This window comes from Mobula hypostoma, chromosome 7 (genome assembly GCF_963921235.1).
Source record: "Mobula hypostoma chromosome 7, sMobHyp1.1, whole genome shotgun sequence".
In the NCBI taxonomy this organism is placed as follows: domain Eukaryota; kingdom Metazoa; phylum Chordata; class Chondrichthyes; order Myliobatiformes; family Myliobatidae; genus Mobula; species Mobula hypostoma.
Window position 1 is genome coordinate 171,669,549 of NC_086103.1, and position 27,444 is coordinate 171,696,992.

General features: G+C 43.9%; 1 protein-coding gene across 9 annotated transcripts in view; it reads right to left on the reverse strand.

The window, feature by feature from the left end:
* The window catches only part of LOC134349756 (interleukin-5 receptor subunit alpha-like), a 108,465-nt gene extending 82,884 nt beyond the window's left edge, over positions 1–25,581 (reverse strand). For 2 of the 9 annotated variants that reach the window (XM_063054573.1, XM_063054578.1), the window contains exons 1-2: positions 25,305–25,577; positions 15,935–16,264 (exon numbers count right to left, since the gene is read on the reverse strand). In XM_063054573.1, the coding sequence (XP_062910643.1) occupies positions 15,935–15,936 (2 nt within the window). In that variant the 5' untranslated portion in view covers positions 15,937–16,264; positions 25,305–25,577. Of the gene's footprint in view, positions 1–15,934; positions 16,265–24,418; positions 24,739–25,304 lie in introns of those variants that run through there. The other 7 variants (XM_063054572.1, XM_063054581.1, XM_063054574.1 and 4 more) reach the window with 5 other exon arrangements.
* Between the last annotated feature and the right edge of the window lie 1,863 nt (positions 25,582–27,444).

The window sequence follows — 27,444 nt, forward strand, 5'->3', positions numbered from 1 at the left end:
TACTCAAATGAAGTTGAGGAGTTGCTCCACCAAGCTAAGATGTTGTCTGTGTTGCTTTGGATTTCCGGCATTTGCAGAATCTCTTGCGTTTATAATTAAGAGAGGATCTAATTACTAGAAGTCTCTTGCAATTGTGCAGTGTTTTGCTAAGGCCTTACTCAGATTATTATGTACTATTTTGATCTCCATACCTAAGAAAGGACCGGGGAGTAGGTACCAGAGCCTAAAGACCCATACTGAATGATTCAGAAACAGCTTCTTCCCCACCATCAGATTTTGAGTTGTTCAGAAACCCCTGAACACTATATTGTTCTTGTTTTTTTCTTGCACTATTTACTTATTTCTGTGATTTATAGATATTTATGTCCCAAGGCCATAAGACCAGAAGATATAGGAGCAGAATTGGGTCCCTTGGCCTGTCGAGTCTGTTCCACCATTTCATCACAGCTGATCGATTTTCCCTCTCAGCCCTAATCTCCTGCCTTCTCCCCATATTCCTTCATGCCCTGACTAATCAAGAATCTACCAATTTCTGCCTTAAATATACCCAATATATGGCCTCCATATCCACATTCTGGTTAAAGAAGTTCCTCCTTATCTCTATTCATAAAGGATGTCCCTCTATTGTTCCGGTACTGTTCATATAATGCAATTCTACAGGGCACTCCAGCACTTAAGATACAGCAATAATGAAGGGTGAGATACCCTCAGTGGCCACTTTATTAAGTACACCTGTATACCAGCTTGTTAATGCAAATATCTAATCAGCCAATCACGTGGCAGCAACTCAATACATAAAAGCATGCAGACATGATCAAGACGTTCAGTTGTTGCTCAGACCAAACATCAGAACGGGGAAGAACTGAGATCTTAAGTGACTTTGACTGTGGAATGATTGTTGGTGCTAGATGGAGTGGTTTGAGTATTTCAGAAACCGCTGATCTCCTAGCACTTACACGCACAACAGTCTCTAGAGTTTACAGAGAATAGCATGAAAAACAAAGAACATCCAGTGAGTGGCAGTTCTGTGGGTGAAAATGTCTTGTTAATGAGAGAGGTCGGAGGAGTTTGGGAGAATGGCCAGACTGGTTCAAGCTGACAGGAAGGTGACAGTAACTCAAGTAACAGTGGTGTGCAGAAGAGCATCTCTGAATGCATGACATGTGAACTCTTTGCATGGTCCAGAATTTTGCCCACATTGGCTTATAAATGGGATTGAAGGCTACATGTCTTGAAATATCTTGGAAATGACAGGCCGACTGCTCCAAGAACATAGAATTTTGGTCGTGCGTAAACCAACAGCACCACTGAGGAGACTACTCTGCAGACCTAGAGAACAAACCAAGCTATTAGACAAGAGCAATGTGATCTACAAAATCTAAAAAGGGGACTGCAGAAAATATTACATTGGTCAAACTGGGAGAAAACGCTCCACAAGGATCCATGGACATTAACTGGCTGTCAAGCAGCACGACCAGCTCTGCCGAGTCTCCACCCACGAAGGTCGAGAAGGCCACCAATTCGACTGGACATCAGTGAAGTCATGTCACAAGCAAAGACGCGGCGTGCAAGAGAATTCTTAAACACAAAACACTCTGCAGGTGCTGGGGTCAAAGCAACACGCACAACACGCTGGAGGAACTCAGCAGGTCGTGCAGCATCCGTGGAAATGTTGACTGTTCGTTTCCACGGATGACGCCCGACCTGCTGAGTTCCTCCAGCATGTTGTGCAAGAAAATTTTTAGAAGCATAGTTTTCTGCAAACAATTCTATAAAGAGACATGTAGACCTCGATTCCATTTATAAGCCAATTCGGGCAAAATTCCAGACATCGCACAGAGTTTGCCATGCAACCAAGACCCTCCTTATGTCACAAGTGAGTTTTCGTAATGACGACCAACCAACTAATTGATACGTATATAAACGCCAAGCACTCGGAGGACTCACAAGTGAACAGCACACTGATGTTGTCTCCTTGTATGGTGATAAAACGCTTGCAAATGGATTGCCAAGATCGGAAAACAACTCAACCCAACCATTTACAGCATTGTGCAGGCCCGTTAGCCCATGATGTTATGCAAATGAACCTACCTCCATCTCTTCCACGGGCAGCTCATTCCACACTTGCAACACCCTCTTTGTTCAACCAAGGCGTATTTAGCAGTAAACCCTGTGTTGAACCTCATCGGCTAATTACTCCTCCATTCAGCAAATGGGATGGAATACTCTACAGCTGTCACTGAGTAGTGCCTAGTGCAGCAAGCAACTTCTGTTTGCTTACTTGTTATGCTTCAATGACCTCCTGTTTTATTCTCTCCACTCTCTGTACTGTATCTTTCTAACAGCTGTTTAAAACAAACCTTTTTTTTCCTATATCTAAATAATTGCTAGGAGATACAGTACAGAAATCACCAGCCCTCTGCATCTGCCTGCCATCACCGATGATCTGCACTCATCCTCTCACAATACTCCGAGTATTTCGGTTCCTCTTGCATGCATTGTAGATTCCTCCTCTCTATAAATTTGTGCTGCAGGATGCAGAAGCTGAGGTAAAATCTATGCCTGGGTGTCAACGGCTTTCAGTTCGGCATCAAAATATCAAGCATTTGTGCACTACATGTAAGGTGAGCGTGCAGGATTGACTAACACGGAGGTTTCGAAGCAGAACTGAGAGAGCGCTGCGCTGTTGGAGGTGCTGCTGCTGTGAGAAACCAAAGAGTAGAGGTTCCTTCTGCCCTCCTAGCCATGACCTGGTTGACTCTTAGCAAAAACTGAAAGTTGTCTGATTATCAGTGAACACTGAATTGGTTAAGGGTTCAAGATTCAAGTTTATTATGTGTACAGTACATTGCAAAAGTCTTAGGCACATATATAGAGCTAGGGTACCTAAGACTTTCATACAGCACTGTATATTGTTTAAAACAGAAAGGTGGTTGGGAAACAGAAATAAGAGTACTTAGCTTTCTATTACCTCAGTAGCCTTTAAAGAACACTGAGGCTGTCTACAAGAAGGGTCAGAGCCATCTATTTCCTGAGGAGACTGAGGTCCTTTAACATCTGCCGGACGATGCTGAGGATGTTCTACGAGTCTGTGGTGGCCAGTGCGATCATGTTTGCTGTTGTGTGCTGGGGCAGCAGGCTGAGGGTAGCAGACACCAACAGAATCAACAAACTCATTCGTAAGGCCACTGATGTTGTGGGGATGGAACTGGACTCTCTGACGGTGGTGTCCGAAAAGAGGATGCTGTCCAAGTTGCATGCCATCTTGAAAAATGTCTCCCATCCACTACATAATGTACTGGTTGGGCACAGGAGTACATTCAGCCAGAGACTCATTCCACCGAGATGCAACACAGAGCGTCATAGGAAGTCATTCCTGCCTGTGGCCATCAAACTTTACAACTCCTCCCTTGGAGGGTCAGACACCCTGAGGCAATAGGCTGGTCCTGGACTTATTTCCTGGCATAATTTACATATTACTATTTAACTATTTATGGTTTTATTACTATTTAATTACTTATGGTGCAACTGTAACGAAAACCAATTTTCCCCGGGATCAATAAAGTATGACTATGACTAGAATTATGTGTTATTTGGTAACTGAAAAAACATAATATACAGTACTGTGCAAAAGTCTAGGGCAGCTTAGCTATATATATGTGTCCAAGACATCTGCTTCAAAACACACAGAAAAATGCATCGTTTGGGTTAACCAGGGATGTGTTGGGGGCAAGTGTCGCCACACATTCTGCTGCCAAAATAATATGCCCGCAATGCATGGCAGCACAACAACAGCAAAACAAGCCTCACTCCTCCCGTGCACTCACATAGTCTAAAGGGCACAATACTAAAACACATACAAGAGCAAAGAGATATAGGAGTATGTTTGAACAGATCTCTGGAAGCGGGAGGGCAGACTGAGGACGTGGTCCAAAAAAAACATTTCCGGGATTCTTATCTTTGTCAATAGAGGCAGTAAGTACAAGAGAAAAAACGTCAATAAACAGCTTTAAAATATTGGTTTGGGGCACAACTGAAGTGTTGTGCTGAAGAGTGTCACATTGAGGAAAGATGTGAAGACCTTGTATTGAATGTCTAATCACTGATGTATCTACTACACATTAATTTACAGTGATCCATGCACAAGATCACTTACGGCATTTTGAAAACATAATAGTACGTTTCAACCTTTCATCATTTAAAAAATATTCCAGTCTCACCTGCCTATCACTTCCCCGGGGGCCCCCCCCTCCTTCTTCCATTCCTCTTATGGTTCACTCTCCTTTCCTATTATATTCCTTTATATCCAGCCCTTGATCTTTCCCAGCCACCTGGCTTCACCTATCACCTTCTAACTACCCTCCTTCCCCTCCCCCCTCCCCCCTCCCCCCGCCCCACCCTACCCTTTTTATTCTGGTGCCCTTCTCCCTTACCTTCCAGTCCTGAAGAAGGCACAGCCCGAAACGTCGACTGTTTGTTAATTTCCATAGATGCTGCCTGAGCTGCTGTTCCTCCAGGTGTGTGTGTGTGTGTGTGTGTGTGTGCTGCATTGAATTTCCTGCATCTGCAGAATTTCTTATGTTGATGATTTGTAAGTCTTATAAATTCTTTTACCCCAGCCAGGTTAATGTGATCTTGTCTCCTTTTTTGCCCTTATGCATATAATGATGGAAAAAACAGAGGTTATTTGGTCCAGTAGGTCTATGCCAGCTTTCAGGAAATAAATCCCATTATTCACATTTCCCCTCTTCTTTTTTCCCTTTAGCCCTATTACAAAGGGACGTATGCTCCTTATGGGTTACAGGGAATATCCCTCACACAAGCCCATCACCTCCCCTTTCTTTAACTCCCAAGGAGTAATTTACAGTGGCCAATTAACCCAGTTAGACCCCGATGCCTATGGGTTGTGTAACAAAACCAACACAATCACAAAAATACTGTCTAAACTCCATACTGATACCACTGGAGGTCAGGACTGAATTCTGTTGCATCATCATGTGCTGCAGTCTTGTGACCTCAACATGCACATAATGAATAAATTAGTTTAATGACATCCTTCTTAAAGCAGGGCAACAAGAACAGCTTGTGGTCTTAGCAATATCTTGTACCGTTATAGCATGACATCCCTACTCCTGTACTCAACACCCTGATCAATGCAGACATCATCATTATGTGCTTATGTGCATATTGTATGATGTAGGTTATCATGGTGGCCATGATTGTATTTGGCAAATTTTTCCAACAGAAGTGGTTAGCCATTGCCTTCTTCAGGGCAGCATCTTTACAAGACAGGTGACCCCAGCCATTATCAATACTCTTCAGAGATTGTCTGTCTGGCATCAGTAGTCGCATATCTAGAGCTTGTGATAGGCTCCTGCTGCTCGTATGACCATCCACCTCCTGCTCCCATGGCTTCACGTGATCCTGATCAGTGGGGGAGGGAGGAGCGGGAGGGGGAGCTGAGTGGGTGCTACACCTTACCCAAGGGTGACTTGCAGGCGAGTGGAGGGAAGGAGTGCTTTACATCTCCTTTGGTACAGACGTATCTCCACCTCGCCACCCTAATGAAGGCAGATGTATCAAGTGCCTTCCTCACCACCCTGTCTACCTGTGGTGCCATACTTTGAGAGAAACTTATCACTGTGCCTTCATTTTCACCAGGTCTAAATCTGGGAGTGCTCTCCCCAACAGCACAGTACTTTTATTTATTTTTTATTTTATTTATTTTACAGAAATAAACAGGCCCTTCAGGCCCACTGCACTACACTGTCTAGCAATGCACTGATTTAACTCTAGCCTAATCACAAAACAATTTACAAAGACCAATTAACCGAGACGTCTTTGGACTGTGGGTAGAAACCAGAACACCAGGAGGAAACTCACATGCGCACGGGAAGAACGTACAGACTTTCTTACAGAGGACGCCAGAATTGAACTCTGAACTCCAACGCACCGAGCTAACTGCTATGCTATGTTACCGTAGTAACCCAGTAGGCTATGGTAGGAGGATTTTCAGAAGAACTGAAATGGTTCAAGAGGTTGACTCACTCTCACCTACTCAGGGGCAATTAATTATAGGCAATAAATAATAACCTCGTCAGCTGTGCACACCCTAGGTCAGAATTTAAATATGAACACTAGTTTGGAGGGAAATAGTTATCAATAAGAATTTAATGTCTCAGAGACACAAGAGACAGCAGATGCTGAAATCTGGAGCAACAGATAATCTACTGGAAGAATTCAGTTTATCAGACAGTATCTGTGAGAAGAAATGAATTGTCTACAGCTTGGGCCCTGATCCTGCACCAGGACTGAGAGTGGAGAGCGGCCAGAATAAAGAGGGGGGAGTGGTAGGACCGGGAGAAGGTGATTGGAACGGTGTAAAATGACAGGCTTGTTGAATCAGGTTGGAGACAGAGCTGGGGGAGAGTGGAAGGTGGAAGGAGACGTGAAAGAAAGACAAGAAAAAAAAAGCATTGGAGCAAGGTGGAGAAAGGGATGAGAGAAGGCAGAGACAGCCGCTGGAGGGGGGTGAGTAGAAGCACAATGGGCTGCAAGCTGATAAACAAAGATGGTGAGAATTGGAATCATTAGAGGTGGGGTGAACGGAGGAAGGAACCAGATCCAGATATAGGAGGAAGGTAGAGGTGGCACTGATGAGAGAGAGAAACCTGCTTGTGTGCTGGGTGAGGGAGAAATGATGTAAGGGGGGGGGTTGAAAAGCAGCCAAAAATGGGAGAACCTGAAGAAGATTGGAGATGGGGAGTGGGAAGGAGAAGTGCAAAAAAATTACATCTTCCCTGCTTTAAAATTCATGCTACAGGAGAATTAGAGGGACTCAAGTTACAGCTTTCAAGAATAGGATTAAGTGCTGACTCCATTGCTAGTTACATGTTGGGTTAAGACCATTGGGTTGGATCTTTTAAGTGCTGAATCCATGGAATTATTCCCAACAGAGCTGCGGAGGAGTGCTTACTGCTGTTTAACTCAAGGAAAACTCTGCTATCTACCCAGATGGGAAATTCAGCCAGGGCAAAGAGACGAGCAGTATGAAGTGAACTTCATACTGCTCGTCTCACTTGAACCAAATCAAACTCCTTCTGTGACAATTGACCCAAGGGATTACAAACCATAAAGATTTGCCTGCTAGATGTGCACCTGCTTTCTGAAAGCAGTTGACTGCTTCCTCATCTCTGCTTTCTGAAAGCAGTTGACTGCTTCCTCATCTCTGATTAAGAGTTCAAGTCTTACTCCAGGGACATGAGGCCAGATTTAGGGCCAGTTTCTGTACTGCAGAGGTGTCGCAGTCAAGGACAACATCGTTTGAACAGATCACACCACCAGATTCAGGGACACTAATCATGCTACAACCATTAGGCTCGTGAACCAGTGTGGATGACTTGGCTCACTTCAAAACTGAACTGATTTCACAAGCTTTGGACTCTCCTTCAAAACACTACAACTCATGTTCTCAATGTTATTAATACTGATTTCGCTCAGGTGCTCCATTTTTTCCCCTTATTACAATGACAAGTGATTTAGTAAATTAACTGGCCACTTTAAATAATTCCTGGTGATCGAATCTGAGGGAGGTTGATGGGAGAATCAACTGGAATTAGTGTGGGATTAGTGTAGATGGGTGCTTCAGGAAGGATAAGACGACGGATACACAGACCAATCCTCATAGAGGGATCAGTAGTGGAGAGAATGAGCCATTTTACGTTCCTAGGTGGCAACATCTCTGAGGACTAACCTGGATGCAACATAACGATGCAGCTATGAAGAAAGCAAGACAGCGGCTACATTTCATTTGGAGTTTGAGGAGATTTGGTTTGACGACGGCAATACTCGAAAATTCGTACAAATGTACGGCGGAGAGCATACTGACTGGCTGCGTCGCTTTCTGGTATGGGGGAGGGGGTTGGCTACTGCACAAGGTTGAAATAAGTTGCAGAAACTTGTAAAATTCGTCAGCTCCGTCATGGGTATCAGCCTCCGTAGTATCCAAGGTATCTGCAAGGTGCAATGTCTTAGGAAGGCAGTATGCTTCATTAAGTATCCCCACCACCCAGAACATACTCTCTTCCCACTGTTAGCATCAGGAAAGAAGTACAGAAGCCTGAAGGCACACTCTCAGCGATTCAGGAACAGCTTCTTCCCCCTCTACCATGAACACTACCTCACTACTTTTTTATTTCTAATTTTTGCACTACTTATTTTAACAGACATCTATATCTTTAATTTAACTCTGTTTTTTTTTCCTCTATATTTATTTATCATGTATTTCATTGTACTGCTGCTGTAAAGTTCAGCAAATTTCACAACAAATGCGGGTGATATTAAATCTGATTCTGATTGATGTTTATCAGGGATCCCAACCATCCAGGCTATGCTCTCCTCTCGCTGCTGCCATCAGGAAGAAGGCACAGAAGCCATCAGGTTCAGAAAGTTATTACCCTACAATCATCAGGCTTTGATCTCACCCTCTTACATCTCAAGTTCTCAGTATTATTTATTTTATTTGCACAATTTGTCTTCGTTTGCACATTGGTTGTTTGTCAGTCTTTGTTTATGTACTGCTTTTCATAAATTCTATTATATTTCTTTATTTGTAAATGCCTGCAAGAAAGGAATCTCAAGATAGTATATGGTAATATATACATACTTTTTGAGTAAATTGTATTTTGAATTCAAAACCACATCTCTCTACCCAGGCAGACGTAAAAAATCTTGCTGCACTTTCAAAGGAGAACAAAGATGTTCTTCTCAGTCCTGGCTAGTATTATTTATTAATCAGAGGAAACAGGAAGATTGGGCTTCAACTCACGCTGCTGTCTGTAAGGAGTTTCCTCTGGGTGCTCTGGTTTCCTCCCACAGTCCAAAGACATCGGGATTGGTAAGTTAACTGGTTATTGTAAATTGGCCCATGAGCAGGCCATAGTTAAATTGGGGGTTGCTGGGCGGCATGGCTCAAAGGGCCTGAAGGGCCTATTCCACACTGTACTTCAATCAGTAAACAGGTAAGTAATCTAGATGAAGGGTCTCAACCTGAAACATTGATTGTTCATTTCCCAACATGGAAGCTGTCTGACCCACTGAGTTCCTCCAGTACTTTATGTATTGCTCCAGACTCCAGCATCTTGCGTCTCCATAACAAATAACCTATTCTTTTACCATATTATAATCTGTGGGACCGGACAGTGTGTGGGTGGTTCCTTAGCAGTTAAACTAATTGTTAGGACTGCTAGAGCTGGGATATCTTTCAGCTGTTCTGTGAGCCTGTAATACAAGTAAGTACCAATCTGCAAACTGCCAAATATACTGCCAAACTACTAAATTAATTGGATTAGAATTTAAAAGCAAAGGCGTAATGCTGAGGCTTTATACCGCATTAGTCAGATCATGTTTGTAGTATTGTGAGCTCTTTTGGGTCCCTTTTGTTAAGGAAGGATATGCTGACATTGAAGTGGGTCCAGAAGAGTTCCTGAGAATGATTCCAGGAATGAGGATGGCTCTGGTCTGTACTCGTTGGAGTTTAGAAAAATATGGGGGCGGAGGGAATATCATTGAAACCTATCCAATATTGAAACTCCTAGATAGGGTGGATGTGGAGAGAACGTTTCCTAGATTGGAGAGTCCAGGACCAGATGGCACTGCCTCAGAGTAGAAGCACATCCCTTTAGAACAGAGTTGAGGAAGAATTTCTTTAGCAAGAGGGTGTTGAATTTGTGGAATTCATTGCCACAGATGTCTGCAGAGATCAAGTCATTGGGTATATTTAAAGCGGATGCTGGTAGGCTCTTAATTCGTAAGAGTGTCAAAGGTTACGGGGTGAAGATGGGATTAAGATGAATAATAAATCAGCCACAATCAAATGGCCTAATTCTGCTCCTATGTCTTATGGTTTTACTCATACACTGTGGACCATCCTCAGTTTTGCCCCATTTTAAATCACAGAAAGGAAACAAGAGATTTGTTAATTGAACCATATTGAAGTCCCCAACATGATCACAAGAATGGGTTCCAAACTGGCTCTCTTAACACTCAAAGGACAGTTGTAGACCTATATGTTCTGCCAATAGATATTTGGAGAGAAGACATGAGAAAAATGCACATGAAGTAATCAGAAGCAAACAGACAACACGCTGGAAGAATTTAACAGGTCAAACTGCATCTGTGGTGGAAAAGGGATGGTCAACATTTTGGGTTGAGACGTTGCATCAGAACTGAGACTGCAGAGGGGAGGTAACCAGTATAAAGATGTAAGAAGGGGCACTAAGCAGGGGAGTCAGTAATTAGGAGAGTGATGATGGAGGGATGAAGTCAGGAGGAAGGTAAGTGGGTGGAGTTAACAGATAGTGGGCTGGTGGGTGAAATGGTGATTTAGATAAGGAGAGAGTTAAAGAAAGTGAAGAGATAAAGCTGATGGAGCTAGGCAGGATCGGGAAAAGGGTGAAGGTAGAGGCAGAGGATGGAAGATGATAGGTGGAGCTAGATGCAGGAGGGATGCTGGACAGGTGAAACCAATTGGGGAAAGGAATAGGAGGCCCAGTATGTTGAGCATATGGGTTATAGGTAGCGTTGCCAACTGTCCTGTATTAGCCGGGACATCCCGTATATTGGACTAAATCGGTTTGTCCCTTACGGGACCGCCCTTGTCCCATATTTCCCCCGCTAAGGTAGAGTGTTCTTTTGTAAGCCCAAAATGGCGTAAAGCAAAGAAGGAAATACCATTAACTTATATAAAAATTTTTGAGCATTCCCAGACCCAAAAAATAACCTACCAAATCATACCAAAAAACACATAAAACCTAAAATAACACTAACATATAGTAAAAGCAGGAATGATATGATAAATACGCAGCCTATATAAAGTAGAAATAATGTATTAACAGAATCGGGAAGATTAAGCCAAAACCAAAAAATTTGTAGGAAAAAAATCGGCACGTACACACATGCGCACATTACGTATGTGTACGTCACGCATGCGCACATTACGTATGCGTACATCACGCGTGCGCACATTACGTATGCGTACGTCACGCATGCGCACATTACGTATGCGTATGTCACGCATGCGCACCCAGGCGCCGGCGCAAGGCTTCATGGTCATGGTAGTCTTTCTCGGGGTAAACACAAATGTCCCATATTTCACTGCTACTTTGGTCCGTTATTTGGGAGTGAGAAAGTTGGCAACCCTAGTTATAGGCAAATGAAACTTGGAGGGGAAAGGGAGCAGAAATGGGGATCAAAAGAGGGGAAAGGGAGTGGAAATGGGGATCAAAAGCTGGGGGTCGATGGGTGGGGAGCTGGAAAAAATTGTGAGGTTGGGATAGCTGAGTTCCTTCAGCTGATTAACACCGCAGACAAAATGCTGGAGGAACTCAGGTCAGTCAGCATCTATGGAGAGGAATCAAGAGGTAGTTTCGGGCTAAGACCCTTCATCTGCATGTTTCAGATGCTGGAAATCCAGAGCAACAGACACACACACAAAATGCTAGAGGAACTCAAAATACATTTATTATCAAAGTACGTACTATATGTCACCACATACTACCCTGTGAATGCTGGGAAGAAAATAAATCTCAGGGTAGTACATGGTGGCATATACGTGCTTTAATAATAAATTTACAAGTTAAAGTTCAAGATAAATTGTCATTCAAACATGTACATGAATACAGCCAAGGTGTCACACGCAATACCAACAGTCACACATACCACATATAATTACAATAGGAGAAAAATACACACAGTCACCAAAAAAGCAGCCCAGGTCCCTGAGTGTTATGGCCTGTAGATTGATGGTGCATGGGATGTTGGCCACGGGAACAAGCACACAGCAGGCCTCACTCTGAGCTAGTGAAACCACAGACGAATGTAATCCAGCTTGTTTTCCACAGACCGAACACTGGAGGAGCCAGCCCCCAACCCAGCATGGACACCCGCCGCACCACACCACCCCTGACGACTCCCCCCCCTAGGTGTCTAGCCTAGAGTCTCACCGGGTTCAGTGTTGGGACCTCAACATTTCACTTTTGTGCACTAAATTTGTGATGGCATCGTGGCCAGCGCTGTAAAAGATACAAAAATAGGTGGAGGACAGAGGTAGGGAGTCTGTCAAAGGACCTAGACAGGTTGGCAGAGTGAGCATGGAAGTGTGGGGTTATGCACTTTGGTTAAAGAATAAAAATGCAAACTGTTTTCTACATGGCATGAAAATTCAAAAATCAGAGATTCAAGTAGTCTTGAGAGTCCTAGTCCAGGGCTAATTTGCCGGATGAGTCGGTAGTAGAGGAGGCAAGTGCAGTGTTAGCATTCACTTCAGGAGGACCAGAGAATAACATCAAGGATGTAGATTTGAGGCTTTGGTCAGACTGCATTTGGAATATTATGAGAAATACAGGTTTGTGTATCCAAGGGAACGTGCCGTCCCTGGAGAGGGTCCAGAAAATATTCCAAAGAATGATTCCAGGAGTAAAAGGCTTAAAATATGAGGAGCATTTGATATCCCTGGGCCTGTAATTGATGAAGTTTATAAGATTGAGGGGTGGGATCTCATTAAGACCTACTGAATACTGAAAGCTTGGTCGAGCAGATGTGGAGAGGATGCTTCCATTAGTAGGAGAGTTGGAGATTGGAGCACGCAGCATCAGATTAAAGGAATGCTCTTTGAAAACTGAGTTGAGGAGGAATTTCTTTAGCCAGAGGGTGGTGAATCTGCCAAATTCATTACCACTGAGGGTGGGAGGCGGCTGAATCATGTAATACTGCAGGTCTTTCTGGAAATTGCACAAATTCCTGCCAGTAATATTTGTTGTGAAAGCAGCTGCTTTTTATTGATTTAAACCACATGGGCACTTCCAGCAAGACCAGATCGAGACAAGCCAGCCTTGGCTTCTCCTCCAGTAAATTTCAGACAGAGATTATGCACACTGGGTGGAGATGCACAGGATGATCGCAGCAGGTTTCCTCCCCTCTGGGGCACTTGCAAACCAGCTGGATGATTAGAATGACTCAATCTCTTCATGGATCATTACTGATAGCTTCAGACACTGCCTGAGTCAGTGGTGGAGGCAGATACACTAGTGAAGTTTAAGAGACTACTAGACAGATGTATAGAGGAATTTAAGGTGGGGGGGTTATATGGGAGGCAGGGTTTGAGGGTCGGCACAACATTGTGGGCTGAAGGGCCTGTAAGGTGCCCTATTATTCTATGTTCTATGACTTCACTCACCTTAACACTGAACTGATCACTGAATACAACCTCTGGACTCACTTTCAAGGACTTTCCGACTGAAGTTCTCAGTATTGGTTATTTAATTAATTATTTTAGAGCTACAGCATGGAATAGGCCCTTCTGGCCTTTCGAGCTGCACCATCCTGTAACCCCGAGAAACCCAACATAACCTGACCTAATCATGGGACAATTCATAATGACCAATTAACCTACCCAGAACGGCTTTGGGCTGTGGGAAAACACCAGAGGATCCAGTGTAAACCCACACATCACATGGGGAGGACATACTTCTGGAGGATGCCAGGGCTGAACAAATTCGGATGCCCTAAGCTGTAATAGAGTCGTCCTAAAAATCATTTATTTATTTATCATTATTTGTTTTAATTATTGTATTTGCATATTTTCACAGTTTGTCTTATTTTACATACTGATAGATTGTCAGTCTTTGTGTGTAGTTTTTCATTGATTCTATTGTATTTCTTTGTTCCTTTGTGAAGAAAATGAACCTCAGCATAGCCCATGGTGATATATACGTATTTTGATAATAAACTTACTTTGAATTTTGATACAGCTTCTTATCACTAGATTTATTGAATTAATTGAATGTAAATTCATGAGTGGAAGTAATTGGATCAAAACTTACTCCCACAGAAAGAATGATGAGGTGCCCAAAAGTTTAAGCATACACCATCATTCCCTTAACCATTTTACTTCCATCCAGTTAATATCCATATTCAGACAGCAGAGAAAGAACCTTGACTAAATGTACTATGAATTGGGCCTGAAGAATCATGGACGGAGTTCAAAGTTCAAAGTAAATTTATTATCAAAGCACTTATATTTCACTATATACAGCCCTGAAATTTGTATTTTTTTCCCACAGGTATTCATAGTAGAACAAAGAAATAAAATAGAATCAATGAAAAACTATACAAAAAACAAAAACTGTCAACCATTGTGCCAAAGAAGAGAAACTGTGCAACTACTAAATAAATAAATAAATAATGCTGAGAACAGACAATTGTGGAGTCCTTGGAAGTGAGTGCATAGGTTGTGGAATTAGCTCAGTGTTGTGGTGACTGAAGTTAGCCACACTGGTTCCAGAGCCTAATGGTTGTAAGGGTAATAACTGTTCCTGAACCTGGTGGTGTGGGACCCAAGGATCCCGTACCCCTTTCCCAGTGGCAGCCGTGAGAAGGGAACATGGCCTGGATAATAGGAGTCTTTGTAGAGACGTTGTAGGAGAGTTGTTACCTGTATAGTGATTTCATGAGTAGGATGTAAAAATACGTGAAAAGAGAATCAGAGGAAGACATTAAAATCTTCATTTACTTAGCAACCAGTGACTCACTGGAATGAGTATGAGCAGAGCCATGAGGGAATTTGGAAAGATTCATGAAAAATTTCAAATCTATGAGAGACAAAGGAAGTTGAATAGGCCAGCATTGGGCTGATTCATTTGCACTGTGGTGCAATTCCAAACCGAATATATTCATTCTACATTAGAATTCTAAATTGATAAGTAAATCTTTCACACATCAGAAATTAAACAATATGACCTAATTTATAAAACAAATGCCAGAGTTACAATGTTTGTAACTTATTGCATTATTAACACACACTGGTGTTCTTATAGTTTTTGGCTATGTGTAATATTTCACTTTCTTGCTTCTCTGATGCGATTTTGCCAACATATGCCAAAGCCCTATCAAAGTTAAAGGATCTAGTTGTTAATAGAAATCCACTGGGTGACTCACCTTTCTATCAAGCCATTTTCCTAATTTTAATTCCCTCAGAACACCAGCCCCTTCAGTTCCTTCTCTAAGACATGCACCACTGGTTGGGGAATATTTGTCCATATTATTGTGTCTAAATCCAAGAACTCACCGCACACTAGCAGAGTAGGAGCACATCTACTAGAAGAAATGCAGTGCTTCAAAAAGGCAGCTCAACACTACCACCATCATTAGTGATTGGAAATAAATTCTGATCTGGTTAGCAAACTAATAAAAAGGAATCAAACAAGAGAAAGTCTGAAGATGCTGGAAATCAAAGTAACACACGCAAAATGCTGGAGGAGCTCAGCAGGCCAGGCAGCATCTATGGAAAAGAGTAAACAGTTGACATTTCCGGCTGAGACCCTTCTTCAGGACTGGAGAAAAGATATCAGAAGTCAGAGTGAGAAGTGGGCAGAGGGGAGGACATACAAGGTAGTAGTTGATAGGTGAAATCAGGAGTGGGGAGGGGTGAACTAGTGAAAGAGAAAAAGGGCTGGAGAAGGAGGAATCTTGATAGGAAAGGACAGAAGGCCATAGAAGAAAGGGAAGGGAGAGGAGAGCCAAAGGTCTCAAAAAGGTCTCAAAGTGCTTGAAACCCTGAGTTACCCTCAAAGTTGGTGACTTCCAGCATTTGTAAGTACAAAATGAGAAGGTAGATCAGCCGTAACATTCCCACCAATTCTACAATCATTCTGACTTTGGTGTAGATCCTTGAATTGGCTGGAAACGGATGCTTAACAATTCATTCCTAGCTCCTTTGTCCTAGAGGCTGTCAGGGGTCACATTGAAGAACCAGCCATTTTCTCAAGGGTAACCATCATGACAATCTGTCCCAACCATGGTTCCCTTTCCCATGCCACCTTCCCACTCTCGGTCCACAACAGAGACCCATATCAGAACCAGGTTAATAATCACTCACATGTGTCAAGAAATTTGTTTTTTTTTTGATGCTCCTGTAGAAAGTTGTTAGGATGGGATGGAGAGTTGTGTACGCCTCAGTCTCCTCAGAGATTATAGACGCTGCTGTGCCTTCAACACTGGTGATGAGCTGTTGTGAGTCCAGGTTAGTTTGTCCGTTATGTGCACAACCAGGAAATTTGTGCTCCTCACTCGCTCCATGGCATAGCCATTGACGTGCAATGGAGAGGGGTCAACCCGTACCTTCCTGAAATCCACTTCAGGCACACTTGACAATAATAAAGCCAATGCCACTATCAATCCCAGACAAACGTAGACTATAGTCCATAATCTAATGAGGAAAAGAAAATGAGAGACAGCCTTACAGGAAAGTGGGCTTTCCAATCAGGAACTTACCCCATGAACTTACCACGAGTGCAGACACACTCAGCCCTGAGACACTGAACATCTTTACTGGCAAAGTCGTTTGATCTAAGCAAACGGTTTACTGATCATTACATAATGTCTCTCTGATGCTTCTCGCTCCCTCCCCTCTCTCTTCCCCTTTCACCAAACATGATTTCCCTCTCCCTACCCCTTCCCACTCTCGACCCACAATAGAGATCCAAATCAGGTTCATTATCACTCACATATGTCATGAAATTTCTTGTTTTTTGTGGCAGCTGTAGGACTACAGTACCGTTCAAAAGTCTAAGGCATCGCTGCTATATAACTATGTCCAAGACTTTTGCATAGAACTGGACATTTGTCATATGCTGATTGAAACACAGTGAAAGGCAACATTTGTGTTTATGCAAATTAGTGAAGACTGTGGTGGCCAGCCGACAAGTGTTGCTACACTTTCAATGCCAACATAGCATCCCCACAGCTCATTACCCTAATCCGGAATAAACCCACATGGTCACGGAGAGAAATACAAACTCCTTACAGAAGTCATTTATAGCGAGAGGATTCGAGTACAGGAGCAGGGAGGTACTACTGCAGTTGTACAAGGCCTTGGTGAGACCACACCTGGAGTATTGTGTGCAGTTTTGGTCCCCTAATCTGAGGAAAGACATCTTTGCCATAGAGGGAGTACAAAGAAGGTTCACCAGATTGATTCCTGGGATGGCAGGTCTTTCATATGAAGAAAGACTGGATGAACTGGGCTTGTACTCGTTGGAATTTAGAAGATTGAGGGGGGATCTGATTGAAACGTATAAGATCCTAAAGGGATTGGACAGGCTAGATGCGGGAAGATTGTTCCCGATGTTGGGGAGGTCTAGAACGAGGGGTCACAGTTTGAGGATAGAGGGGAAGCCTTTTAGGACCGAGGTTAGGAAAAACTTCTTCACACAGTGAGTGGTGAATCTGTGGAATTCTCTGCCACAGCAAACTGTTGAGGCCAGTTCATTAGCTATGTTTAAAAGGAAGTTAGATATGGCCCTTGTGGCTACAGGGGTCAGGGGGTATGGAGGGAAGGCTGGGTTCTGAGTTGGATGATCAGCCATGATCATAATAAATGGCGGTGCAGGCTCGAAGGGCCGAATGGCCTACTCCTGCACCTATTTTCTATGTTTCTATGTTTCTATTTAGAAAACAGTGGGAATTGAACTTCAATCTTACAGTTGAAGCTGTACAACATTGTGCTGTCTGCGACATCTTAGGGAAGGGCAGTACGTGCAGAACCTGTGATAGACAATTGGACCTTGAGGGAAAGCAACCAAAAGGAGCATTCAGAAGCATGGGCACACAGGAGCAGGGTACGCTTACGAAGCAGTCTGGCGAACCTTTGCTGAATGCCCTCAATAGCAAAAAGCAAGACTTCCTAAAGAAAGAGAACTTAACTTTATTTGTCACATGTACATCAAATCATACAGTGAAATGCATTGGTGCATCAATTCAGCGAGGATTGTAATGGGCAACCCAGAAGTGTCAGCACACTTCAGAATCAGGTTTAATATCACCGGCATATGTCAAAGGATTTGTTGACAGTGCAGCAACAGTACATGTTATATATAATAAGAGAAAAAAACCTATAAATTACAGTAAGTATATACATACTTATTAAATAAGTAGTGCAAAAATAGAAATAAAAAAGTCCTGAGGTAATGTTCATGGGTTCTCTGTCCATTCAGAAATCAGATGGCAGAGGAGAAGAAACTGTTCCTGAATCATTGCGTATGTGTCTTCACACTTCTGTATCTCCTTCCTGATGGTAGCAATGAGAACAAGGCATGACCTGGGTGATGGGGGTCCTTAATGATGGATGCCATCTATTTGAGGTATTGCTCCTTAAAGATCTCCTGGACACCGAGGTGGCCAGTGCTCATGATGTAGCAGGCTAAGTTTACAACGCTCTGCAGCTTACTTCAATCCTGTGCAGTAGCCCCCACCATCCCCCTCCCCCCCCCCAATACCAGACGGTGATGCGGCCGGTTAGAATGCTCTCCAGGGTACATCTGTAGAGGTTTGAGTGTTTTTGATATACCAACTCCTCTCAAACTTCTTTGGCACCAACCTAGCATGCCGACGTATCACTAACCCTGACCCTACATCTTTGGAATGCAGGAGGAAAGTGCAGCAGCCAGAGGAAACTCACATGGTCATGGAGGGAACATACAAACTCCTTACAGTCAGTGGTGCGAATCGAATTCCCATCTTACAGCTGGCACTGTTAAAGCAATGCACTAAATTGCTATGTTATTGTATTGCCCCAGACGGGGACCTCCTCATCTGTCCTCAGATGGTGAGACCAAAATGGTATACATTGCTAACAAGGTGGTCTCATAAGTCCCTGTAGTAAAGCCTCCTTGTACCTTGTTGCTATGAAAGCCAACATACCTTTTGCTGTACAACTACCTACTACACCTGCTTGGTTACTTTCATTGACCGGATGTCAAGGACATCGAGGTCCTGCTGCATCTTTACCCTTTATAGCTACGTAACGAAAAACGTAGGTGGTGTTTCTAGGCAGTTGGGCCGGAAGGGCTTGTCCCACACTGTATCTCTTTTCCCACTGAGGTTGGGTGGGTCTACAACTAGAAGTCATGGGTTAAAGGTGAAAGGAGAAATGCTTAAGGAAATGAGGGAAAGCTTCTTCAGTCAGAGGATCATGAGAGTGTGGAACAAGCTGCTAGCACAAGTGGTGCATGTGAGCTCGATTTCAAATTTTAAGAGATGTTTGGATAGGCACATAGAAGGGAGGGGCGTGAAGGGCTATGGTCCCGGTGCAGGTAGGTGACAGTAGGCTGTGTAAATGGCTCAGCGCGAAGTTGATGGGCCAAAGGGCCTGCTTCTGTGCTGTAATTTTCTATGACTCCATGACTCTAAATAAATAAATAAATTAATTAAAGAACATGGACTCTTTCCACATATCTCACTGTCTCAGTAAAGTAGCCAGCATAATCAAAGGCCACCCCATCCACTGAAAAAGTACGTACCGCCAAGGTCAAGAACAATTTCTATTCCACTGTTTTAAGACTATTGTACAGAGCTCCTGTCTAACAAGATGGACTCCTAACCTCACCATCTCCCTCATCATAGCTTTGTATCTTACTGTCTGTCTGCACTGCACTTTCTGCAACTGTAATACGGTATTCAGATTCATTTACTTATCTCATGTACACCAAAACATGTAGTGAAATACATTATTTGTTCGCAACCAAAGTAACCTAAGCAGCCTGCAGATGGGACAGTATGGTAGCGTATTGGTTAGCACAACGCTTTCCAGGGCAGGTGTCCCAGCTTCAATTCCTGGAACTACCTGGAAGGAATTTTACATTGTCCCCGTGACAGTGTTGGTTTTGGTCGTGGACAGGATGCTTCCTATGATGGGAAAGTCTAAGACACAGCCTCAGAGTAGAGGGGCATCCTTTTAGAATAGAAATGAGGAGGAATTTCTTTAGCCAGAGAGTGGTGAATCTGTGGAATTTATTACCACAGGTGCATGCGGAGGCTAAGTCATTGGGTATATTTAAGACAGAGGTTGATAGATTCTTGATTAGTCAGGGCATGAAGGGATACAGGTAGAAGGCAGGAGGCTGGGGCTGAGAGGGAAAATGGATCACCATGATGAAATGGCGGAGTAGACGCAATAGGCAAAATAGCATAATTCTGCTCCTATATCTTACAATCTTAACTGTTGCCACACATTCCGGCACCAGCCTAGTATGACCACAACACAGAACACGACAAGAAACAAATCAACAGCTAAACAATCTGCTTTCCTCCTTGCCACCAATCCACACACCCACTCACACACACACACACACACACACACACACACACACACACACACACGGATATACTTATTAATTGTTATGATGTGTCCTGGCAATGTCAGAACCCAAGTGCAGAGGAAAGACAGACTCCAATGTTGAGGGGTGACTATAATTTATTCATAATAATTCTAGCAGAACATCAGTGGCTCGGCTCCACTGCCCCCCTCCCAATGCACAAGCACCAGGAAACTACATTATAAAGAGCAGATCACTGGAGAAAAAAACACAAGGAGCTCTAAGCAATTAATGACTCTCATCAAACAACAATCAGGTGTTCTTAAGAACCTCACAGCTCAACACTCTCCAGTTCTCCACACAAGCCCAAAGGCCCAAAGAGCTTATTTCAACAAAATTATTTATCATGCCCCCCTCCCCCCCCCCATTACAATAACATACACAAAATGCTGAATGAACTCAGCGGTTCAGGTAGTATGTATTGAGAGGAATAAACGGTCAACGTTTCAGGCTGAGATCCTGGATCAGGACCGCAAAATGAAAATTTAGATCATCTAAATCATGATGATGCGTTTTCCTTGTATTTTCCTTGCGTTGTATTACATCCAATGTATTGATGTGATGAAATGATCTGTCTGGATGGAATGTAAGACAAAGGTTTTTACTGTACCTCAGTACATGTGGAGTTGTAAGGCTGTTGTCAGATCCCTCTTGCTGTGGCAGAAGTAATCTCTCTCTCTCCCTCATTAGTGAGAGAGCAAGCCTGTTTGAGATGTCAAAGTGTTGGGATGGACAGTTGTTTTGTGATGGGACTCTCAATCAGGCTTGCATGGTGGGTGGTGGTGGGAGGGCTGATACTTTTGCTGAAGCAAGTGGGGGGGAAGGAGAGGGTTAATGCTTTAGCTGCTGCTTGTGAATGGGGGGCTTCAGGGTTCGAACATTTTTCTGTCATTCGTTCTTCGGGATTTTTTTTCTGTTTTGTGAAGCAAGGATTTCAGGCGTACTGTATACATTCGCTGATATTAATCTGAACCATTGAACCATTAAGTATTGTGAGCAGTTTTGGTCCCCTTATCTAAGAAAGGATGTGCCAGCATTGGAAAGGGTCCAGAGGAGGATTACGAGAATTGGTCTGGGAACGGAAGAGTTAAATACGAGGAGCATTTGATGGCTCGGCTGTACTCGCTGGAGTTTAGAAAAATGAGGCGGGGGTGGGACTCTCACTGAAATCTATCACATATGGAAAGGCCTGGATAGAGGGAGATGGAGAGGATGTTTCCCAGAGTGGCGGAGTCCAGGACTAGAGAGCACAGCCTCAGAATACAAAGACAACCTTCAAAACAGAGATGAGGAGGAATTTCTTTAGCCGGAGGATGGTGAATCTGTGGAATTCATTGCCACAGATGGCTGTGGAGTCCAAGTCTTCAGTATATTTAAAGTGGAAGTTGATAGGTTCTTGATTAGCAAGGGCATCAAAAGTTACGGCAAGAAGGCAGGGGAACGTAGTTGAGAATAATAATAAATCAACCATGGAATAACAGAGCAGATTGATGGGCCAAATGTCCTAATTCTGCTTTTATGTCTTACGTTCTGATGGTCTTATATGACAATAATTAAATATTTTATCAATTTACTTTCTATATCTATCACAATTCATTTCTGTGTTCTCGCAATTGCTGTCAAAGCAGATAAATAACATCCTGTTTATTCAAATTACAGTGCCATGCAAAAGTTTGGGCACCCCTGGTCAAAATTTCTGTTACTGTGAATAGTTAAGTGAGTAGAAGATGAACTGATCTCCAAAAGTCATGAAGTTAAAGATGAAACATTCTTTTCAACATTTTAAGCAAGATTAGTGTATTATTTTTGTTTTGTACAATTTTAGAGTGAAAAAAAGGAAAAGAGCACCATGCAAAAGTTTGGGCACCCCAAGAGATTTGAGCTCTCAGGTAACTTTTACCAAGGTCTCAGACCTTAATTAGCTTGTTGGGGCTATGGCTTTTTCATTAGGAAAGGCCTGGTAGTGCAAATTTCAAAGCTTTATAAATACCCTGACTCCTCAAACCTTGTCCAAACAATCAGCAGCCATGGGCTCCTCTAAGCAACTGCCTAGCAAGCTGAAAATTAAAATAAATGATGCCCATAAAACAGGAGAAGGCTATAAGAAGATAGCAAAGCGTTTTCAGGTAGCCGTTTCCTCAGTTCGTAATGTAATTAAGAAATGGCAGTTAACAGGAACGGTGGAAGTCAAGTTGGGGTTTGGAAGACCAAGAAAACTTTCTGAGAGAACTGCTCGTAGGATTGCTAGAAAGGCAATCATGAAAAGAACACCTCTCCAACTGTTAAGCATGGGGCTGGATCAATCATGCTTTGGGCTTGTGTTGCAGCCAGTGGCACGGGGAACATTTCACTGGTAGAGGGAAGAATGAATTCAATTAAATACCAGCAAATTCTGGAAGCAAACATCACACCACCTGTAAAAAAGCTGAAGATGAAAAGAGGATGGCTTCTACATCAGAATAATGATCCTAAACACACCTCAAAATCCACAATGGACTACCTCAAGAGGCGCAAGCTGAAGGTTTTGCCATGGCCCTCACAATCTCCCGACCTAAACATCATCAAAAATCTGTGCATAGACCTCAAAAGGGCAGTGGATGCAAGACAGCCCAAGAATCTCACAGAACTAGAAGCCTTTTGCAAGGAAGAATGGGTGAAAATTCCCCAAACAAGAATTGAAAGACTCTTAGCTGGCTATAGAAAGCATTTACAAGCTGTGATACTTGCCAAAGCGGGTGTTACTAAGTACTGCCATGCAGGGTACCCAAACTTTTGCTTCGGGCCCTTTTCCTTTTTTGTTATTTTGAAACTGTAAAAGATGGAAATAAAAAAGTAATCTTGCTTAAAATATTAAAGAAATGTGTCATCTTTAACTTTATGCCTTTTGGAAATCAGGTCATCTTTTACTCGCTTAGCTATTCACAGTAACAGAGATTTTGATCAGGGATGCCCAAAATTTTGCAAGCCACTGTATGCTGCATCCGCCCACTCACTGCACTAGCCCAATACTACAGGAACCTCTCTGCAGTCCCTAGTAGCTCAGTCACACATAGCCCTGCATCCTCTGCAGACATTACATCTGAAATATACAATGTACAGCTGGTGTCCAAGTATTGAAACGAGTAACACTAAGGTCATCACCACCTACCACTTGGAAAAGATTAAAAAAAACTTCAGATGCTGAAATCTGGAGCAACAGGCAATCTGCTGAGGAAATCCCCCCAGCCGATTGCTTGTTCTGAAAAGCAGCACTAGCCCATAAGAAATAGAATCCACCCCCACCGTATCTGCTCTCAGGATGAAGCTTTTCATTCCAGAAAGAAGGAGATGTCCTTCAAAGAAAGGGACTAACCTTCCTCCACCATCAAGGCTGCCCTCAACCGCATCGCTTCCATTTTGCGCACACATGCCCACCAGAGACAGGGTTCGTTTTGTCCTCACCTCACCAACCACGCCACCAGCCTCCGCATCCAGCACATCACTCTCCATAACTTCTGCCATCTCCAACCGGATCCCACCACTAAGCACATCTTTCCCTCCCTCTCCCCCCTCACTTTCTATTTTCCATAGGGATCGCTCCCTACGCGACTCCCTTGTCCGTTCGTCCCTCCCTAATGATCTTCCTCATGGTAATTACCTTTGCAGTTGGGACAAGTGCTGCACCTGTCCCTACATCTCCTCCCTCACTACCATTCAGGGCCCCAGTCCTTCCAGGTGAGGTGACATTTCACCTGTGAGTCTTTTGGAGTCATCTACTGTATCCGGTGCTACCGGCGTGGCCTCCTGTATATAGGTGACACCCGATGTAGATTGGGAGACCACTTCGCTGAGCACCCACGCTCCATCTGCCAGAACAAGCAGGATCTCCCAATGGCCACCAAGTTTAACTCCACTTCCCATTCCCATTCCCATTCCGACATGTCAGTCCATGGCCTCCTCTACTAAGGCCACACCTAGGTTGGAGGAGCAACACCATGTATTCCGTCTGGGTAGCCTCCACGCTGATGCCATGAACATTGATCTCTCGAACTTTCGATAACACCCCTTCCTTCACTATTCCCCATTCCCATTTCCCTCTCTCGCCTTATCTCCTTACCTGCCCATCATCTCCCTCTGAACTTCTAAACCCCCATTCTTCTAAGCTCCAGCAAGTACAGGCGCGGAGCCATCAAAGGCTCCTCATACTTCATGGATCTATGTATTCTCACCGTCAATCACCACTTCATCCAGTCCAGTCTAAATGAAGAACCTCGACCCCAAACGTCGACCACTCTGTTCCCCTTCACAGTGGCTGCCTGACTCGCTGAGTCACTCCAACATCTTCTTGCGGCTCCAGATTCCACAGCCGCAGTCCCTGGATACTCTATCCATGTGCGGTCTCACATCAAATTTAATGCGTCTTGACTTTCGACGCGCACCTCTGGGGAGTTGTACATACTTTCTGCCAGTTACGCGTTCTGATGTGTTGACGCCGTTACACTGACAGGGAACCAATTAGCAAGAGTCCGCAACAACAAAACACCACGATAATAGATCAGCTGTCCGCGGCAGCATGACAAGAAAGCACGGGATAATGTCTAACCTGTCCTGATGTTCAAAAAAAAACTTTGCCCAACACACAAATGGGAAACAAAGTCTCGGAGTATTTCTAAGATTTTACCATTTTAATCGTGAGGCAGTTCCACGCCTCCTCGCTATTACACAGCGGCTCTCCGGTTGGGAATTCTGTGCTTCGGTATCAAAAACGGAGTTTGGGTGCCTGAGAATCTATCGACTGCTGCAAGCCGTGGAGTTGGACCAGTCTGTTATATGTAGTCCCTTAATTACGTATATATAAGAAATATCCCTTAATTCTGGGCGCCCTACAAGCTAACATCCACTCTATAACCCAACTCTGAGAATTATTCATTTTAGACAGAAGTCACCTCCAAGCTACAGTAGAATGAGAGGTGTCCTGACAAGAAAGTTACCGAATGTGTTTACTGATAAAGAATAAGCGTTTTCAAAGAGTAATAATCGCGCCTCGCCTAAACCTTACTGGCTACCATACCGCCTCCGCTCAGGGTACGAGACCGGTAAGAGTACTGAACTCACCTAGCGGGATTCCCCAGCCCTGATGTCCAGAAACACTGAGGCGCAGCGCTGTTATTTTCCAGTCTTGTGAAGGCACGTTCTTCGGTTTTATTCTAAGCAGGCTCCACCCCATCCCCCGCTTCCCGCTCCCCGCTCCGTCACTATCCAGTTCCGAATTTAACAGAACAAACCATGTGAAGTATCGGAGCATCAAAGAATCTGCCAGGGGAACTCAGCGGGTCGAGGGGCGTGTGTGTGGGGAGAAAGAAAGTGTCAATGCTTTGGGTCAAAACTCTGCATCGAGACTGGGTATTCAACCCTTCCTGTAGCAGTTTCTTGGTTGTCCAGCTTCCAGGATATGCAGTCTCTTGTCTCAATCTCTTTATTAGGTACGTCCGTACACCTGGTCGGTAATGCAAATAACATCAGCCAACCATGTGCAGCTCAGTGCATAAAAGCATGCACACATGATCAGGAGGTGCATTTGTAGCTCAGAGCAAACAACAGAAAGGGGAAGAAAGGTGATCTAACTGATTTTGACTGTGGAATGATTATTGGTGCCAGACAGGGTCGTTTGAGTATCTCAGAAACTGCCCACCTCCTGGGATTTTCATGCCCTGCTGTCTCTAGAATTGACAAAGAATGGAGCGAAAAACGAAAGAAACGTCCAGTGAGAGGCAGTTCTGTGGTGAAAATACCTTGTTAATGCGAGAGGTCAGGGGAGAATGGTCAGAGTGTCTAGCTGTGAGGGAAGCAACAGTAACCCAGATAACCACGCATTACTACAGTGGTGTTGCCAAGGAGGATCTCTGAATGCACAACACGTGGATGGGCTACAACAGCAGAACGACCATAAGCATACAGGAGGTACCTAAAATAGTGGCCCCTAAGTGTTAATACGTGTGGGCAGGTGGCCAAGTGGTTAAGGCATTTGACTAGCGATTTGAAGGTCGTGAGTTCGAGCCCCAGCCGAGGCAACATGTTGTGTCCTTGAGCAAGGCACTTAATCACACATTGCTCTGCGACGACACTGGTGCCAAGCTGTATGGGTTCTAATGCCCTTCCCTTGGACAACATCGGTGTCATGGAGAGAGGAGACTTGCAGCATGGGCAACTGCTGGTATTCCATACAACCTTGCCCAGGCCTGCGCCCTGGAGAGTGAAGACTTTCCAGGCGCAGATCCATGGTCTCGCAAGACTAACGGATGCCTTGAAATAATAAAGTGTTAATATTGTGGTTGGAAGAACAGACCAGAGGGGAGATACAAACGTTTGTATCTTATGGCAGTTGAATCACTTCCTAAGTAGGTCAATGGAAGATGGAATTTAATCCAAAATCCATAATAATACATAGCTCAACAATGAATATACCCATAAGTTGCTAATTAATGCAATATCGACAACCATGTTTATTTCTGATATTTTCCTTACGTCATCATCATCCCTTTTGACATTTGATTTCCTTTGCTCACTCCAGACTTCTTATTTCTTTTATCTTCTCCTTGCTCCCCACGTGACACTTGTTTTTTTTTTAAACACTTTCCAATTCTGCGTCAACCACCAGTTCTGCATTAGAGGGAGATCTCTCCGAAGATCGTCACCTTGTCCTGGTGGTGAGGCCTCTAACTTCCTGAGGTCCCGAGGAGCAATGTAGTCCGGAGCTCAGCTCCTGGTAGGGTCATCCATGGTGGTAAGATCTGGAGTGGTGGGGGGTGTTCCAGGCAAAGAAGGACCCAGTGGTGGAGCTAGTGGAAGATGATGACATAGCATAATGGCAGTAAAGGCTGAAGCTGTGAAGGGTCCCCTGATCATCCTGGATGCCATGCCACTGGACCCTGACCCTGATGTGTCAGGCTCCATCATGGGCACTCCCCAGCATCGAGGAGACCTTCAAAAGGCGATGCCTCAGAAAGAAGGCATCCATCATTAGGAACCCCCCATCACCCAGGACATGCCCTCTTCTCATTGCTACCGTCGAGGATATACAGGAACCTGAAGGCACACACTCAACATTCCCATTCCAGGAACAGCTTCTTCCACTCTGCTGTTAGATTTCAGAGTGACAAATGTCAGTGATATTAAACCTGATCCTGGTCTATGGCAGAGGAATCCTCATATTCTATTGTAACCTGTTCTCTCTACACTGCCCTGATTTTCCCAC